The 19,849-nt window shown below is 42.8% G+C and overlaps 1 protein-coding gene across 8 annotated transcripts in view; it reads right to left on the reverse strand.

Annotated features, from left to right (window-relative positions):
* LOC308138460 (actin-binding LIM protein 1-like) overlaps window positions 1-19,620 on the reverse strand; it is a 41,145-nt gene extending 21,525 nt beyond the window's left edge. For 7 of the 8 annotated variants that reach the window (XM_080507583.1, XM_080507581.1, XM_080507580.1 and 4 more), the window contains exon 1: window positions 9,475-9,653. In XM_080507583.1, coding sequence (XP_080363709.1) covers window positions 9,475-9,496 — 22 coding nt within the window. In that variant the 5' untranslated portion in view covers window positions 9,497-9,653. Of the gene's footprint in view, window positions 1-9,474; window positions 9,654-19,592 lie in introns of those variants that run through there. The other variant, XM_080507577.1, reaches the window with a different exon arrangement.
* Between the last annotated feature and the right edge of the window lie 229 nt (window positions 19,621-19,849).

Genomic DNA, 19,849 nt, shown 5'->3' on the forward strand with positions numbered 1-19,849 from the left:
GCAAAGAGACATGAGACATTGACATTACTACTGAGCCGTAACATTGATGAGTCACCGTGGCCAGTGCAGGTTTTTTTTTTTGCGTGTGTCTGACGTTGCCACTGGCCTGTTCATTTGAGGACACGCTGTGCACAAAAGACTCAAATTTGCTGCATCACACTAACAGCGGAGGAGACGAGCAGCTGCTCACAGCCTGTCATAGTCAGACAGAAAAAGAGCAACATTGAGCAGGACAGCACAACTTGTGATTCATGGCCAGATAGGCTCTCTCAAGAGGGTGCAAGCTAAATATAGTCAGTCTTGATCAGTGGAGGATGCACAGTCAAAATGCTGAGGAGAGCAGTGCTCAGTAAATGGAAGACTAAAGGGGTAAAGTATTGATAAAATCTGTTTCACTATTAAGTTTAATGTACTTTCTTCCTCAAAGTAAAACATAATTTAGAGTTACAGGCCATTTGCCATCCTTGCCTTGCTTATGTCCCGGGCAATTATTTGATTGTCTTTGACATGTCAGAAAAAATATTGAGTTTAAAAACTTTAATCTTGAAACACAGCATGACAGTCACATGGGAAATAGACACACTCTCCAAGTATGCTTAAAGCAACATAATTACTGAGCTCATGAAGAGTGGAGAACATAGAAACAAACTCATGTATGGATAAAACAGAGGAAGCTTCATGTTTCCCATAACTGAACGTTATACTCTGGTCAACAAAGTACTCCAAAAATTGGCAGCTTCGAAAGAATTAATGTATTTTATATTTTTGCAATATAAACACATACACTTATGATGAATTTTGAGTCCTCAATTAATCTTAACGACAAGATATTTCACTGAGAATCAGAAAAATAAAAAATAAGGATTCCCATGATGTGAGAATGAAAGTACAACTCAAGCTCTAGAGCCAAAAATATGATTTATTGGCACCAATTACAGGGTAGAACGAAAGTAGACTTTATTGATCTCCATCCTACTCACAGTCATCTTCAGCTACACATGCTGGAAACAGAGGGGTACCAGAGTACGGCAAGCAGGGAACAGTTGGGTTCAAGGGTCTTGCTCAGTGACCTGTCAGCAGTAGGATTCAAACCTGTGAGCAACCGACCACAAGTCCACTTCGCCAACTTCTCGGCCACTGCTTTATTCAATTTATGTATGTTTTGGAAAATGTCCATGTCTGTAAGCAACATGGCAAACATTCCTGACAGCAGTGTTACAATAACCAGCTCATGAAGTCGCAGCACAGAGAGGACACATGGACTGTTTCAGCTCATGATTCAAGTGCTTTACTATCACGTTTGATATCATTTTAAAGGGTTTTCATTCAAGCTGACTTGTCTGACAAATACTGAGGTAACTTCAGCTCTTTAAAGAGGTAATGATACACAGGTTCCTTGATCTGGGGTTGACTGGAGGAGGACCGATTCAGGACTTCTTTGGGATATATACATTACATACAGAGAAGATCTTCTCCAGATCACCATCAAATTATCTTTCCATTAGGTTTTCTATGCGCCAAGTTGAAGTTACTGAAAAAGAATGTGGATTATTTGACTGTAAGACTTCAGGAAATGTATCATAATCCAACAAACTTTTATTGTTAAGAATTTCAGAGGGACCTATGCACCACTTTGTACATTAATCCAATACAATTTAATGTTGATGATGATAGATTGAAAAGGAAACTCCTCTGGTTATAATAGAAGAAAATCAAACCATCAGCAAAGGTTATATATGTTTTCACTGAGGTTCTCTAAAATTCTTGTCATCTTGTTTATAATCTCTACCAGAGTGAACATTTTTATTTGAAAAGTTAACTGTGTTGCTCACATGAGAACTGTTTAATGGTAAACCTTTCTTATATCCAGTGAGAACAGATATAGACCTCAATTTCTTAGTGTGAGGTATTGTGTTAATTGCATGAGACGGCTATTATCAACTTGCTCTATCTCTACAAGCAGCACCAGTTTTATCTTGAGATCCATGATAAGTCAGACCGTGGCCCTCCCCCATAAAAAAGTTTAAGCGTCGCTGCCACAGAAGGACATTAATCCGACACTACAGTACGGTACAGTACTGCTGCAGTGCCGCACTGCAAACACGCAGCTTATCAGCTGTCTGAACCCAGCAGATTATTTCACATTCAGGAGATTTAACTAGCAAGCCAGCTCCTCTCTCATCCCCTCTTTCTGTCTCTTTTTCAAACAAGGATGTACGCACACAAACACACACACGCACTGAGGGTACACATGAAAGGATCTGTGCTCTTTCTGCTCTGCGATGAATCATTAGTCGGCACGGCTAAAAAAAGACCCCACCAAAGACCCAGAAATAACATCCTGAAATGAACAATCGATGGACTACCAAAGAAAGGCATTACTCTAGATTATTGATGAGTCGCCCTCGCTCGCATCCCACTTCTACAGTTGCTGTGACATTTTACCACCAAGACATGGTGTGACTGCAGTGTGATCATTAAGAAAGAAAGCCCAGTATGTGGACTTTTTAAAATAGGGCACTGCAACCGGCTTTGATAGTCCCCCATGGGACTGAAATACGCACAATTACCAGAAGAGAGCATCGGCGTTTTTACTAATTTACAATGAAAAGGTACCGAGAGCAATTGGGAGATGGCGAGACAATAAAAAGAAACTAATGAAGAAGATGAGATCGCAAGAGGGAGGCAGTAAAGAAGGTGGGTTATGAGGGGAGGATCTGTCTCCCCGGTGTCTTCGATGTGATTACACTCAGCGGGACAATGAGTCATCTCTGGGTGAACCAAACTACTGTGACAGTGAGCTCAGTCTCAGCAGCTCCATGTGTGACATAGCACCTCCGTGGAAAAACACTGGCCATCTGGATAATCACACACTGCAAAAATATCCAATCAAACAAGTGATTTTAAGCCTCGCACACATGCTGCGATGACTTAAAGGCCAACTCCAAGTTATTAAAAGTCTGTTTAAAGAAATGTTTCTTAATTCAGTTTTGGATATCAGTAATCATATCGCTATACTCATAAAACTAATTATGTTTTGAGCCAGTCAATCACAACAACACAGTGTGATAGGCTCTTAATTATTGGCAGCTGTATTAAACAAAAAATATTGATAATTGACTGTGAACGCGGAGCCACCAGTAGTCACACCAAGCTGAACCACAAACTTGACCTGTGAAATGTGACGGGTGTCCACATGCTGGGAGAGTTTCGGCTGCAATTATTCTGTCAGCCTTAATTTTGTCTGAAGAGTAAGTGTGACTAACCTGAGGGTCTGTTTACAGCCCGTCAAGAATGATGATTTTGGCCCACATCTGTTGGGGATAAAACATCATTCCTGAATCTCTCAGAATTAATGTCATGAGTAATTTGATTCCTACTGACTGAAAGGATCATGAACATAATGACTTCATCAAAATCAGCATTTAGCACCTTTTATCACTTTACAGCAGCAATCTGCATGAGGTGAGTATCAAACTCTATTTATATATCATTCTGCTTCAGGACCGCACATTTACATAGACGATAGCTTTTACAGATTTTAAGCTATACTTGTCAATAACTTAGTTGAGATGCATATCGAGCATTCCTTTCTACCACGAGTAAGTACAAAAATAAGAAAGTGAAAAATGCGTGGACATGGAAACACCGCTGATGGAAAAGCCCAAGCAAAGGCCAAAAGTGGCTCCTCCCATGCTGGGCTTCACTTTCCTGCATCCTCAAGCTGCCGAGGAAGAATAAGCCTCAGTGTAACTGGCTGCAGTACTGGAGCGTCTAACCACAGAGATTATGGAGCTGGCTGGAAACACTGCATGCAACAATAAGGAGGCCAAACACATAGATTCTTACATGCAAGTGACCAATGACTTCATTGAACTATTGAATGAGAAGCTCAAACATCCTATAATCGACAGACTTAAAATAAAACATGGACAGATAGACAGATAGACGGATGTCACAATGTCACTTGGGCAGTATTCAGACATAAAGTGGGACTTTTGCCTCTCCTTATACTCATGAATGTATGATTATGTCTTTTATGGATAAGATGTAGCAGTTGTTACAGTAGAAAAGACATCTGAATATCCAAGTTACTCAATAAAACAATCCTCATTCTCTGAGAGCAGACATTTTTACTCTCCAATGTTCTTTGACATGACTAAAAAAAGTACCAAGCATGCGTCTTTCCTATAAGTTATACAAGTTATGCTACAGCCTGACAGTTGACAGAGAGAACAAGGGAAGGTCTCTCTGCAGACGCTCTGAGTGAAATGTGTTTTTGGGTGGGGGGGTTTTTTCCCACTGGGTGAAAGTGGGAATGAAGTCTGAGCTATTTTCCATACGAACAGTAAGTATCAAAATTGTTATAAGTGTTTTCAGGGGATCTTAAGGGATACATTTACAAACTGTTGTTTTAGTGTAGTGAACATGTAACAATAGCTTGTAATGATTACCAGTGAGGCTTGACTTTTGTCTGAAAACAAGTCTATTTATTTATTTACACATTTTTAGACATAATTTGTAACTGAGATGAATAGATGGAATTAAACTACACAATGTCATTGTATTCACTTTCATTGCTTCTCACAATATACACAAAGCAAATTTTGTGTGACTGTCAATCACTATATATGTATTTACATTTTCTGGCACCTTAATTGCTTCATGCTCCTTTTGAATTTGGTTTTATTTCCACTGACTTCAGAGGAAAAATTTGCAGAAATCGACAACCTTTACAACCATACGGTGAAAAATACCTTTTGTCAACATTAATTAGCTGTGCTATTAATCTAAATAGTTCAAGCTTTTTCGCAATAACCCATCAGGCGGTGTTAATTCTCTCTGTAGGTTTCCCATTACGCAGTCATTTAATTCGTCTTTATATATGAAAGAAACATTACTCAGAGGTACATATAAGGTACATATTTGTTCTGATGCCAACCATTTCTCTCTGGAGCCCTCTGACTGTCTATTTTTAACATTTCAGAGTGTTGTGTCGTGACAGTGGGGGGAAAAGCCCAGCATAGGGGAGTCAACACTGCTCACGTCATGACAGTTTGTCAAAAATCCAAGACAGATGTTTGGGTCTCATGCACAGAGGATCAAAAAAGCTGAGGTTTAGATGGCACTCTGAGGCTACTGTGTTTTTCCACGTCTCTCCCTACTCTGGCACTGCAAAGTGATTTGTTTCCCTAAACAGCAACTACACAGCGAGGGTGAAGAAAAATCAAGCTGGGACGGCTTCTTTACAGTGTTTCATAAAAATTCAAACAAGTCAACAGAAAAACTGCAGGAAGAGTTCAGATCACTCCATTCTATGGGATTTGTTTGAACATACTAGAATACATGTGCAGTATTTAATTCAAACGTTTGTCAGCTTTCTACTCTTATAAGAGCATGACTTAAAGCACTTTTACCTCAACAACACAGATATGAAATAAATCCATTAGTGAATCTTTAGGGGCTCTTGTGTTAGCACTGAAATAGCACTTGATTCTCGAGAATGTATCTTATATAACGCTATAAATAAGTAAGGATGTGGTACATGTAGCAAGCTCAGCACAGAGCAGCTAACTGTGAAATATACAGTAGTACATTTTTTTCCGACTGCTGCGAGGATCTCTCGTTCTGGGGTGTATGTGTTGGCTGTGCTGACAGAGTGATCTGTCCTGCCTCATCACCGGAGGATAAAGTGACTGATATGAGCCTAAACATACAATGAACACACAGTGCACACACACACTCACAGAGGCTGGTGCTGAGGGAACAATAACCAGCAGAGCATCCCAAAGCCAGGCCCAGAGAAAAAGGGGGCTGCTGTCTCCACCTCTAAAACCGACCCACCCCCAACCCATTTAGCTGCGTTGGCAATAATAAAGGCTTCCAGATTATACTCAGGAGGGAAGTAAGAGGGGTCGCTTTGAATCCCCTGAGGACAGATTTTCTATGGCACGTGCTTCTGGCCAGGCTGGTAAATAACAATAGAGAGGGGGGTATATTGACAGAAAGTGCAGGATCTGCTGAGGAGGCAGACTTTCATTTCCTGTCATGGGACCCTGACAAACTGACAAACAGAAGTTTGGATATGTGTTGAAAAAAAATGTAAAAAATAGAGACGGGGATTCAATTAAACAATAGATGAGATGCAACAAACTAATAAAATATTCAGAAGCTCTCTCCATTTTGTTGCTGCAAGATTCACAAAGAGAAAAGCCTCTAGAAAAGGCAGATAGCAGCTATTGTGTGCGTGTGCGTGTGTGTGTGTGTGTGTGTGTGTGTGTGTGTGTGTGTGTGTGTGTGTGTGTGTGTGTGTGTGTGTGTGTGTGTGTGTGTGTGTTTGTGTGACAACAGCAGACACTACTCTTGTGCCAAAACTAGTAGTCCCAGATGTGTCTACAAAGTCAGACAACAAAACACACAGTTTTCACTCAATATTCAACCACAACAACCAGTTTAGGATGGAATACTCAAAGGGGGCTGGGTCTGACCCACGTTTAACATCAAAGGGCATAAAACATGCCCACCATGAAATCCCAATGTGTGATTGGAACGGGTACGTGTTTTGGGGGGAAGGGCAGGTTGGAACTCTTCATCACCCAGACATAACAAGAAGCTCTTAACCCTCCCCTCAATGAATATGTATGGATGGATCCAACAGCTCCACACCCCCTCTGCCCCGCCACCAGCACCCCAGACAAAGCACTTCAAACGCAGGGTACGAATTGCGAGGTGGGAGGGGGACCTTATATCGGCCTCCACCAGGCCAACCCAGCATTGAATGCGTAATCCTCAGGGACCTCAACTCTGAAAAATATTCTCCTTTCCACAGTTGAATGCCATGGTGGAGAGCGTTTGTTGTTGGGCAGGTACATGATAACAACAATACTCTGATAAACAGAAGCAGAGACTTCCAGTGCAGCCAATTGTCTAAAAAGATAATGGCAGCTTCATGAACCCACAGAAGCCATTGTGTTTATAGAAGTGGAGCCGAGGAAGGCCTTGGCATTCTGCCCCTGAATGACAGTCCATTTAGGCCTCTCACGCCTGCGTCGTATTTCCTGGGATTATCATACTGATTGATACCAGACAGCGAGGATGTTTGTTGACTGACACAATGTATGGCCACAGTCTGTTATTTCTTTCATGTGATACCACTCTTGTTGTTATAACCCCAATATTTTAGGTCTCCGCACGGCTGACCACTTATCTCGTCCATATATTCTGGTCCTGTGTGCCAGCTGTACAAACAGCATCTATGAGAATGTGTGTTACGTTGATGTCTGCGAAAGGGTTTAGCTCCTCTTTTCAGAGGGTTACACACTGGCAAGCTTCAAAGATGAGGCACCATTGCAGTTGTCTGCAGCACTCTGCAAAATCACAGGAGGCAGCTACAGAGGCACATGACATTAGACTTTTACGTCGAAAGAAAAGGCTAAAGATTGTCAGAGCAGTCGGTTGTGGGAGAGCAATGTACATGTGAAGAAGGTTATCTGAATTGCAGGTCACTACGGCTTCATAATGCTGAGAATATCACAGACAAGAGTATATATAATTCAACTAGTTTATATGTGTACAAATCTCAGCAAAGATCACTCCATGAAAGGTTCTCGCAGACCTTATAAATTGCAAACTATTTCAAGGTATTCCTGGCTATAAAAATAGGACAGTTGCCTGCAAGCAGACAAAACGCTAACACTGCAATCTTCTGATAATGATTCATCACTCTGAGCTTACAGTATAATTCACTATTGGGTCAGCTGTGCATCCTGACAGTACAACAGCCCACCTGGCCTCAGACAGGTTGCATTATGAGCTCCCTGGGGGATAAATGACGATGCTCCGGTGTGCAGAGACATTCACGTGGCTTTCTGCAGAAAGATTCTAAATATGGATGTCAACCCTGACAAGCCCCATCAAATCCCACTAGACACCAAGCAAGGGGGTGGGTCAAGTCTGCCAGCATTTCTCAGAGGGCTGAAGGAGATGAACATGTGGCAGCCAGAGGTTACGGGTGTACTGCCAGAGCAGGGACTCGGCAGCAAGGGCCTTTTTTCTTTTGTGGCCAGTCCAATCCACATGAAGGGAATGGTTTCAGAGCTGGATGCCGCCTCCAGTCACCACCCTGCTGTGCTGTCAGATACACAAACAAACCTACACACTCTTCTTTGTCAAAAAAAAAAAAATGAAAACATGTTTCACTTGGTGATGGATATATTCTCAGACAACTTACCAAAAAAAAAATAATAATCACATGCCCACACACAGAAACTGTGTTTGAACCACAGAACAAATATGACTGACTTAAGAAATGTGAAGAGATCATAAGTGTAATTGTATTGTATAGCTACTTAATAATGAGATTAATGTCTTTGACATTAATTCACAGCCCAGCAAATTGACTGGAAAAGTGATGTAATACTTTTCTTTTTTTCTATTACAGCTGTTGAAGCAACAGAAATAGTTTTAGATGTAAACCTAATTTGAATTTTTGCTCCTTGACTAAGACGGATATTGCTTTTCAATATGTCTTTATCGTATGAACCTTGCTGTGACCCTTCCAAACAATGGTCAGCCCAACTACCACATGACCTGGCAAATTGCAGGGAATGTTAATATCCTTCAACGATAGCCCCCCTCCTGACTTCACCTAATTTATCCCACACAGCTGGGCGACCTCGGTTTTAGGCGGAAACAATCATCTTTTTTCTTTTGAGAGGACACTATGAATGGGGCCACGGCTGACAACAATGGAGTGTACCTTTTAGATGGTCGCCATGGCAACGGCTGCAGACAGAGGGAGAGGGAGAGGGAGAGGGAGAGAGAGAGGGAGAGAGAGAGAGAGAGAGAGAGAGTGCGGGTCCATAGCTCTGCGCAGTGTGGCTCCCTACACTAGCGCTCCACTTTTGATCGTTACATGTTATCTTCCTATTCAGTCTGAGTAATAAAACGGACCGTTTTAGACAACCGCTCCCACATCACATCCCTGAACGTGTTTGCATTTTGCTTCCTGGCTCTCACACAACAAGCCAGATGCTATGATCCAGTGTACATTTACATAAAGCCTGACGCTGCCAAATCAAGCAGACTCCCGAGCGAAGCGGCAACGAGAGAGGAGGGCGTAGCATGTTCAAGTCCGCTAAAGTCTGCTCTTCTGAGAGGAGGTGTTGATGTGTTGAAGGTGCACATTTAGAGCGTGCTGTTAGTCATGCTTCTTCGGAGGAAAGAAACACACACACCCACATGAAAGAACACCACGTCAATGTTACCGTCACTGTCGCGCGTCTCCATCTCCAAAACTGAGCAGAGCAAAGGAGGCAAATTCAGTTGAACTGGATTTGAACAGTCACACACAGCGGTGCGGATCCAGACAGATGCACACCTCTGAAGATTGCAGACAGCCAACAGCACGACAAGCAAAACAAATCCAATCTAAACATGGCAATCGCATGCACACACTCATGAGCGCCGGAATACCTTTTTCTTTGACCATGACCATTGGAATCCAGGTAGAGCTGCACCAAAAAAGGCTCTGAGAATCAATCACCAGCAACACAGGAGCATCGAGATCCTTTTTTTAGTCAAGACTGAAGAGCAAGAGAGAGACAGAGAGTGAGAGAGAGAGAGAGAAAGAGCGAGGTGTCGGCGCTGCTCAGCTCTCCTTCCAAAAACAGATCGACAGCGTGGGGTTTGCCTCCCGACTGCCTGTTTTCATCCCATCCCTCTCCTCCTCCCCCTCTTCCTCCTCCTCCTCCCACACCTCTTCTCTTCCCTCCTCTCTCTCTCGCTCTCGCTCTCTCTCCCTCGCTCTCTCTCTCTCTCTCTCTCTCAGCCGCTCTCTTGTGTCAGCCACCTCCTCATTGCAGCAACCAGGTGGCCGCTGCTGCTGTGTGACCAAAAAACAGTAAACCCCAGCTTATCTGTCCAGATAGAGAAATTTCCCCTGGGACAAAAAAATTGTCATCTTGGATTGTTAAATCTATACATCAGAGCCTCTTAAGCACACACACACACACACTGCGGTAACTATACATGAGCCGACGTTAAAGGTTAAAATAATGTATACATGTAGGAAACATGAACTGGGCTCCGACCTCCTTCTCTCATTCATGTCTTTCTATCTCTATCATACACATACATCATGGCTTTCCTTCACTAAAACAGGGCAGTAGGTGGAAATCAATCATTTGTTTCAGTTCTGTAATTAGCCTGCTGTGTTGCCAGAGTGGTTCAGTTAAAAGAAAAAAACTTGTATTTGACAAATACATTTAGAAAATGCATCTCAAAAGCCTTAAAACTGTCAAAACTAAACCATTGCTGTAAATTACTGGCTGCTCTCTGAAAAAGCAGGGGTTACAGCACTCAATTAATGATACATTTGAATTAAATACACATTAAACACATCATTTCTAATGATGAACATCCCGTGTAGAATTAATAAGAATTGAAATCTATTGTTATCCAGTTAGTTCCAATCAACCCGATCATCATCATGCATCAAAGCCAGCTTCAGCTTGACTGGCAGCCCTGGTTTTGTAATGATCCCAAGGCTTCTGAAAGGCCATATAATGCATGAAAAGTGCATGACAGGGCAGGAGAGGCCACCTGAGTTAAAAGGTCAGACTTATCGTGATCTTTACCATAAGCTTTGTATTAATATCTCCGGTGGAGCCTCTGAAATCCAATTAGACGAAGCACGGGAGAGCACATTCCTGGCTGCACCGTGAGAACATACAGGCGCTTATATCATCTGCCACGCACATGGCCATATGAAAGAAAAAAAAAATGACACTTCTTGTCAACTCAGCAGTTTAACATGCACTTCTCCCATAAAAACGTTGCAAAATAAACAAAAGCGCCATCTGTTCAGGAGATGACAAATGTCTACGACACAGACAATTTATGCAAATCTCTAACAATGCCAAACATAGTGCTTTAAATATTGAATTTGTCATGTAATTTGAGGAGATTATCACAAATATCAGATTTATGGATTTACTTACAGATTTATTTCACTACAAACGCCACACAAACAGTCAAGTGTTTTATAAGAAAATGTTTCAAAACAAACTCCACATAATACACACACACACACACACACACACACACACACACACACACACACACACACACACACACACACACACACACACACACACACACACACACACACACACACACACACACACACACACACACACACACACGCGCCGATTAGGGACCAATCAGTTGCAGATCCACCTCTACTTCTGCACATATGAGGGGTAGGAACATGTTTTCATCAGCACCACCTCTGTAATTGCTGATGCAGGCGGCTCGTTATGCATGCAGAGCGCGTTCATCCACTGCAGCGTCAACTATGCCACCTTCTGGATATCCATCAACATGCATCGGTTTCCACCGGGGCGTTTTCTTCTCATAGCAAGTCGGTGAGGCAAATGGTAAAAATAGTTAACTGACATTTCCCCAGGCCTCCACCCAATTTGTTTTTTCTAAGTATAGGAATATATTATGAGTACTCCAAGAACCTGTTTATACTGGCTCTTCACAACACAGTTGGAGGAATGCTGAATTTTCCAGTACAGCTACTTTCTGCTCAACGCAACACAAAGATCTCATGTTACTGTGTCCACTATAATAGACCTATTATCATCCTTCCTCTTTTAATAAGAGTCGGAGCTGGAGGACATTCATGCCACAAAAGGTTTGCCAAGAGCAATTTCTGAGGAGCAAAGCCTATTATCTATGGATGAAAGGTTTCTACTGTACCCAGCTCACCTATGGGTGATCCATGTGTGACTGTCCATTAATAACCTGGTCAGTGAACTACTGCACAACCCTCATATCACAGTACATTAATCTGTTATCATATGACATGATCATTTCACAGGCGGTTGCGCACGTCAACTCATTTAAAGAGCAAAGTCACAGGTAGCGCATGCAACAGTGTTTTGTGTGGACACCCATGCAAAGCCAATATCAAGGTTTTTAAGCAGGAAACACAAATGGAAAATATGTGTCTTTGACTCTGAACTTTCCAACCCTGGATGATAACAAGCACTACACCAGTTTGCTTCCATTTTAGAATCAGTAACAGTCACCAGTGCAACCTGGTACGTGCCTTCATAGTGTAACTAAACCTGCACGATATTATCTGTGCTGTTAACAAGCTACCCTGAATACGCAAGAAAATTGTTTTCACTCCAACCAAATGGCCATCTTTTTGTGCAATTATTTCAGTAACACACACACACACACACACACACACACACACACACACACACACACACACACACACACACACACACACACACACACACACACACACACACACACACACACACACACACACACACACACACACAACACATTACCCATTCACAAGCCACAGGATGCTTGGATTGATGACTCATTTTAACAATTCCTTGAGGTAGCGTCAAACACTTTGGTGACCGCTAGATAATATTGCCTGGAAAGCAAGAGGATAATGCCACTCACTCAAAAACAATCAATGATTTAATTAATGTAGAATCTTTGGGTATGGTGGGCAAAACAGGAAATTAAGTGATTCAACCTCTGTCAGGTCAACTTTAAAGGTTTCAGAAAATCTTGTTTTGTTATGGATGAATTTTTAAGGCATTTTTATGTTCAGAAGTGAGAGAGTTGCAGTGAAATGCCTGCAAATTGCAGTAAATATAAGGGGCAACCAAATGTCTGATTCACTGATGAATTTCAGCTGTCAGGGGGAAAAAATGTAATGGAAAACATTAGCCATGACCGCTGTGACCCTCAGTCATTTTGGAGATGTAAAAAATTTGTTAGCGTGGGATGTTTGTCATAAAACTTCAGATTTAACTTAAACAAAAAAATTAATGAGTTGCCTGTGATTTGTGGTATTTAGTCACAGCAAATAACAAGCAATGGTGAATTTACTTCTGTATCTGGCATGAAGTCAGAGAATGCATTAGGTCTGGAAATCTCAATCTGTCCTCATGCCCATGTATTAATCCTGATGTAAGCCACCATGTCGCTTGTTCATGTACTGTTGCTTGGCAAAATACAGCAGGGCTGACTTTGCATATGGGTTTGGATTATATAACTATGGTGAGAATGTTAATTAATTCCCTGCCCTTTTGGGGTTTTTTTTACATTTCCAGTAAGACTTTTAGGTGTTGATGAGTTATTGTTGCATAACATGTGTGCGGGAGCCCTTACACATACACACAGGTCAGACGTGAAAAGCCTAAAGAGGTGTAATCACTCACTGTCATCCAATTAAAATGACGTCATCTCTGAACAACAACTAATCAATTCACTTTCAGAGACCCACTCGCAAACAGAATGCAAAGCAAAGTCGTATAATAAAGGACCAAAATAACAGCCCCATGTGCAATTACTAACATCTGCCAAAGGGGGTAATAGGAGACAAGATGTTATGTTTTTAGTGTCTTGAAGTATATGATGATGATGCACTTGCATTAAATTACACCTTTGCATGGTAATGGGCATTTTCTTTACTGGTTATTGATTAGGCAATGATCATTAAAGATGACGGATGCTACAGTTACAAGTCAGCTACATCTTTAGATGGGTGGTTATAATGGGAGATGAGTGAGTAAATACTCCAACCAGACTCATTCAGATCTTTGGCCTGTCCTACCTGTGGCGACATCATTCAGCCTCTCACTCAGGTAATAGTCATTTGGATTGAGGTAAGGAAGCTGCTCCATGTACTGTTTAGGAATGAGGTAGAGGACTTCAGCCACGTGCCCATCCTCGATGATGGACATGCGCTTGACCGAGCTCTTGCGTTTCACTCGGACGCGGTCGACATTGTGACTGCGGCTGGAGCTGCACAGCTTTCCCAGGCTGTTAAGATTGGGCAGGGTGGGCATGGCGCCTTGCTGCCCTTCGACCGTCCCTCAGAGAAGGGTGAAGCACCGTAAAAAGATGTCAGCCAGTGCTGGGCTTCAAACCCACTCTGAAATCCATACGTCTTTGGACATCAAGCGTGACGGCCGTTCATGAAGACACAAATGAAACGAAGAAGCCCGTGTGTGACAGATAGGTAAAGTCACGACTGCTCATCTTTAAATCACGAGTAAGTCCTGGTGAGGCTCCGACTGAATCTCCTCTTGTGGGGACCCCTCAAGGTTGTCAGGTCAGACGTGTCACAGATGAACTGAAGCGAAGCGTTGATGTCCACCTTGAGCTGCAGATGCCACGCCACAGGCATCAGGTATGACAAAGCAGGCTGTTGCAGGTAGAAGGGAATGAGTCGTGGGGAAAAGAAGCTTACACTGTCAGTGTCTTCAGTCCAACCAGTCTAGTGCCTTAAGCAGCTTTAGAGCTGACGTCGAGCCTATGATTATCTTCTGGGTGGGGTTAGGTTGATCTACGTCAGGTTTACCCATTGCACAGTGGGAGACTCACCACCTGATCAGAGTCATTTTTCTCACATCTGTCTTATAACGAAATGTCAAAAACCTGCAAAAGCAAACATGCCGTTATGCAAAATTACACTCCCAAACAACAAGATGTGTATTTCTATCGATGCACTTTGCATTACAGTCAAATGGATCAATGCACACCAGCAGTGTTCCAAGTCACACTTTCAGGGTGACAGCCTTGGGTCTCTGCCAGTCCTTCACAAGGTCAGAACCAGCAAGGTCACTCCTGCAGCCAACAAATGCACAAACCCACTGTTATTCATCAGCGTGATCAAAAGTGTAGAAAACGCTCTAACTCCATCAGCGTTGGAGTTCAAACACAAGCAATTCCTCTCCATGATCCGACAAGATTGACAAAAACAGTGCTGGGATTTTGGAAGATGTAATTCAGTAAGAAGGCATGTTCTGGGGTTTTAATCTTCAGACAGTTTAATGCTGGGACGATTTGTTTTTCTGCAAGGAGTTCCAAAATGTTCTCACTTTCCCCCCCACCACAAGCAGGCTTTCTTGAGCCAAAGATGCATTAACATTCCTTGGAAATGTAAGGGATTTTTTTTTTTTTTGACTCCCTCAGTGTTCTGGTGGAAGGCGAAAAGATGGATGATGCAGGGATGAGACTCCATGCTCAGCGGGCTCCACAAAACTGAGTAGAAGGCAAAGGCCTCTTTTTTTTTTTTATTACATGTTGGCAAATGAGGGGACTATAACGAAAAACCTTTTTCACATTTAACATTATTTTGGCAGATAATAATGAGTAATGTAATGAAAAACACAGCAGACAGTGACAAATCATAAAATATTCTTCTCGTCTGGAGACCTCATGCTTTGCCTGCCCTTCCGATTTATTGAATTTCCTCTTTGCCTGAGAGGACACGCAGACAGGAACGCAAGAGTTGGGCTGGTGGAGTTTACAATCACATTAAATAACTTGTCGTCCAATTTGGTTCAATTTAGCTTTCGCTTAAAACTTCACCTTCATTCAAGGAAGCGAGACTTTGATTGAAGAGAGGTGCCACAGTGTGATTGGGAGGTATAAACAAGACGCACACAATCTGACACCCACGCATGCAGACACACGCACCTGAGAGTAGCTGAGGATATGGTACTGTGCTGCGGCGAAGCACTGCCCTCCACTTGTCATCCCCTCTGTGGTAGCTTTACCACAACTACCCACGCACTTACAAAACAACACATACATGCTTGAGAAAAACAACAACACCGCTGCCCTCAACATCGTGCAAAAATATACATCTTAAACATTCCCACAGCCTCTGCCTCTTTTTCCATCCTGATCTACAGCAAACAACTCCCTCCCTTCCCCTTCATCGGTTTCTCCCCCCCCCCCGCCGGTCTTACCATCCAGCCCGAAGCAGGAGGTGATTTTTTGGGCGTAGTTGCAAAGCCCATCGTACCCAGGCTGCTGCTTCACCGTATTCCTCTCCCCCATCTCTACACACTCCCACACACACCGTCCCGTCCGGCGGTGCGTTCACTCCTTCCCCTGCTCGTCAATTATTCAGGCTTTTGCCAGGACACATGCATGCGCGCGCACACACCCACCATCAAATTCGCACAGAGTGAATAAACACATACACACACACACACAGAGAGACAGAGAGGGAGAGAGGGAGAGAGGGAGGGAGAGAGAGAGAGAGAGAGACAGAGAGAGAGACAGAGAGAGAAAAGTGCTGAGGCAGAGGGTCGAGCTGTCGCAGCATGAGCAGCCCTCTCCAGTGGTCGGATATGAAGGAGACATCAGATTGGGTTACTGCAGAATGGAGCCATGCCTCTTTTTTTATCCACCATTGATCATGCAGATTGCACTGCAGTGTAACAGGTACACTGAGGAGGATGTGCTCACTTGGCTCAAGGATAAGGGCGGGGCAGAGCAGGAAGTCGGACTGGGACAAAAATGGAGAGGTGCAGGTATGGGGGGGTAGTCACTTTAAAGTCATCCAGACAGATTAAAATAAACAGCACAACAAGCTAGTGCATTGATTTGCAAAAAATATCCAAAAGTAAGCCATTTTGCTAATCAAAAACATTTCTATGGTATTCGTTTTTGTGGTTGCAGAATGAAAGATAACCACATGATACAAATCTTTAAAATCAAAATGGAGCAACCTACCTTTCAAAACAGGAGTATAGCTTCAAAATGAGCACTTGTCTGAAGTGCATGTTGATTTAAGATTCTGCAGTGATGCAGCCTTGAGTGGTTTAATAGAGCGCGTGGAAGAATTCACCCACATTTGTTTGGCCAACCCAAACAGCAGAGAACCAATGGCAGCAAAACAGCCGAAACATAAAAATAAATGTAGCGATTGTGCTAAATGAATCAACTATGTTCGGTTTTCGAGCCTTCCAGAGAACTGGACCTTAGTCGAAGACGTTTCATAAAGGAAACACAATAAATCCCTCAAAAGCTGCTACGAAAAGTGACCTTGACCAGCTGCACTTAAGCCCCACTTGCTCTGGCTGAACCGCTCAATGGCCATCAATAGCGGGCCCATATCGAGCCACTTGCTCTCAGGTAGAATTGACCGGGATAATGGTCTGCTTGGAAATAAATAAATAAACAAAAATCACATTACGGGATTTGAGAAAGAAGAAAACAGCACAGGGAATATGATGAGACCAGAGAGTACCATGCCCACAAGGGTGTAAGTTAGGGGGACTAATGGAAGAGCTTCACTATCAAGGTAAAAGCTGATGGCTCTTTAGCTGATAACGTGGTCATGGAGGGGTAGTGGTGGGCATATGTGTGTGTGTGTGTGTGGGGGGGGGGGGGGGGGGTTCTTTTGAGACTGAGAGCACAGTAATGGCTGATGCTCATAGGGGGTGGAAATGTGGAAAAAGTGTGCTACTTTTTATCCCTGGTCTTCTTTCAAGTGCAGAATCACTCATCTAACATGCTTCAGGTTTTGCCACTCTGTTTCTTATTTGAAAATATTGCATTTTCAAATAATAATTGAAATAATTAAATATTTAAATATTTAAATCAAGGGATGTGATTTATTTTTGCTATGTAGGAAAAGACTGTCTGTAATGCATACATTGCATAATACATAATGATTGAAAACAGCAAACTTTGACAGTGCATTTGGAAAAGTTTGTCTCTTTGCTTGAGGAAACGGGGAGACAACACAAGTCCAGTCATGCAAACTCTGCAGACAAAGTACTCTGAGCCTTGCATTCAAACTGGGGATTACTCAATGTGAGGCAAAGGTGTTAACAACCGCTGTGTGGCATCCAGTAAACGATCACACAACCTCGCATTCACACCTATGGTCAATTCAGAGTAAACACATAGCCTCAAATCCATGTTCGTGAACTGTGAAGAAATCAGAATATCTGGAGAAAATCCAAGCTCGGATCTTTGTTGACATTGCATATTGCACACGTTTGTTTGCTCCCTCCCTCCATCACAGCAGTGTATGAATGAAAACTATAATCCAGAGCGCATACCTTCACCAATGCCACATTTGGTTGCAGAGCTGAATTAGCATTGATAGAATGTTAGCCGTTAGCTCATATCGATGCTAACTAGCCTGTCAGATAGGAACATGACTGGGTGAAACACTGGGCAGGGGCGCACAGATAAACCACTACCCGAGTCAATGCGCTCACACCAGTGTTTCTGGATACTTGCAGAACCTATATATTAACTGTGAGGTCTGGAGCGTCTCCATAGCAACAGATGCTGATCTCTTTTGATCTCCTCCATGAGGGGCCTCTCCCATCCTCTTTGTATGGGACATTTTTTCCACTGCTTTTTTTGAGATTCATTCAGAAATAGTTTGCCTTTAACGTCTCAAAGTCAAATCAATTGGTTCTTGGATGATCGCAAATCATCTCTAATACATACAAACCAATAAATAAATAAATACACGCGGCCAAAAACATAACCTTCTCGCCCAACTTTAGCTGGTGAAGGTAACAAAATTATGCATCTGTCATGTAAACAGACTCAGGTGAGAATGTAATTTTTTTTAGGATTGTCACATTTCTGTATGTATTTCTCTGTTTTTCTGTCTGTTGAACTTTTTTTTTTTATTATTACACATTAATCACCACACATTTCTTCAAACTGTGCAAAGATACCATGCGACCACAGGCTGGGTAGTCACTTTTCATGAATAATGATTGGCTGTTTGCAGGGCTTAAGAGTGCTAATCAGATCTGTATACCACAGGGGGCTGTCACACAGTGGGCTCAGGGCTTCATCGATCTTCCCCTAGCATCCATAAAGGATGGAAACTGTAAAGCACGTTAGAAATAGAAGGAGTTGAAAGCTTCCGGCTCGATCCATAGAGAACCTGATGCAGAGAATAGCAAGATTCCTGATGAATGGTGAATAACTCCATAACAAGATCAGACAAATTGCGTTGAGTCCAACATCAGATTTCTTATAAAGGTGCTTCTTCCCAGTTCAGAATCAGCGAGTCACACTATCTCATCGTATCCTGTATAGCAGGAACATCTGGAAGCTCTGATAGAGGACACAATCACCTGACGCCAATTCCAAGACTGCACAAAAGCCCAAATGAGAACAAACATGATCCACATGCACAGCCTCCATACATGTTGCCTTATTTATCTCCAGTAAGAAATGTCAATCAGGAAAAACAGCTTTACAACTCAGACAGGTTGAGGATGGCAGTAACACCCATCTGATCTCACCACATTGAAGTGCTCAGCAGACACAGTGGTAATATTATTATTATTATTATTATTGAATCACATTTTACAGTCTGCAGCTTTTCACTGATGACACCACAGTTCTGGCTCAGATCACCATCACAGCTGGGAATTTATTTTTAAAGTGATCTATTTTTAGGTTGCACAGAGTCTAAATTGGTCACATCAGGAAAATAAGTTGTCGGCTGTCTAAAAAAAGGCTGCAGCGGTGGGAGCTGTAGTTTCAGCCATGCACCGGTGTAGCCTACTTACATGATCTGAGTCTTTATCACAGCCCGATCCTCCGGAAAGACGACGCAAAGGGGCTCTCTTCTCCATTGCACCTATTCTTCAACCAAGACCCCCCCTTTCCTGACCTCCTCCCCCCCTAGAATTAAGACTTTTTTCTTTTTTTTTTAATCCCGGTGTGATGTTGTTATGAAGGCTTCTGCGGCAAAAGACACTCACCTCTAGCAGACATGCCCGGTAGGTATAATCTCTCTTTCTTTGCAGAGATTACTAGGAGCGGATGGAGGAGCGGAACACAGCCTGATGTTACCTCTGCTGTGAGTTTTTGATTGTCATTTAGCGGGTTTTAAAGGCAGGGAGGCGTACAGCCTGCGGTGTGGTTTGGTGGACTGGACCTGAATGCGCGATGGGGAGAGACTGAGCGCTTTCTGGCGGCAGGGCGTGTCCTGCAACACACAGCATCCCTCTGCTTTTTA

The sequence above is a fragment of the Blennius ocellaris genome, assembly GCF_963422515.1.
Source record: "Blennius ocellaris genome assembly, chromosome: 13".
Taxonomy (NCBI): Eukaryota; Metazoa; Chordata; class Actinopteri; order Blenniiformes; family Blenniidae; genus Blennius; species Blennius ocellaris.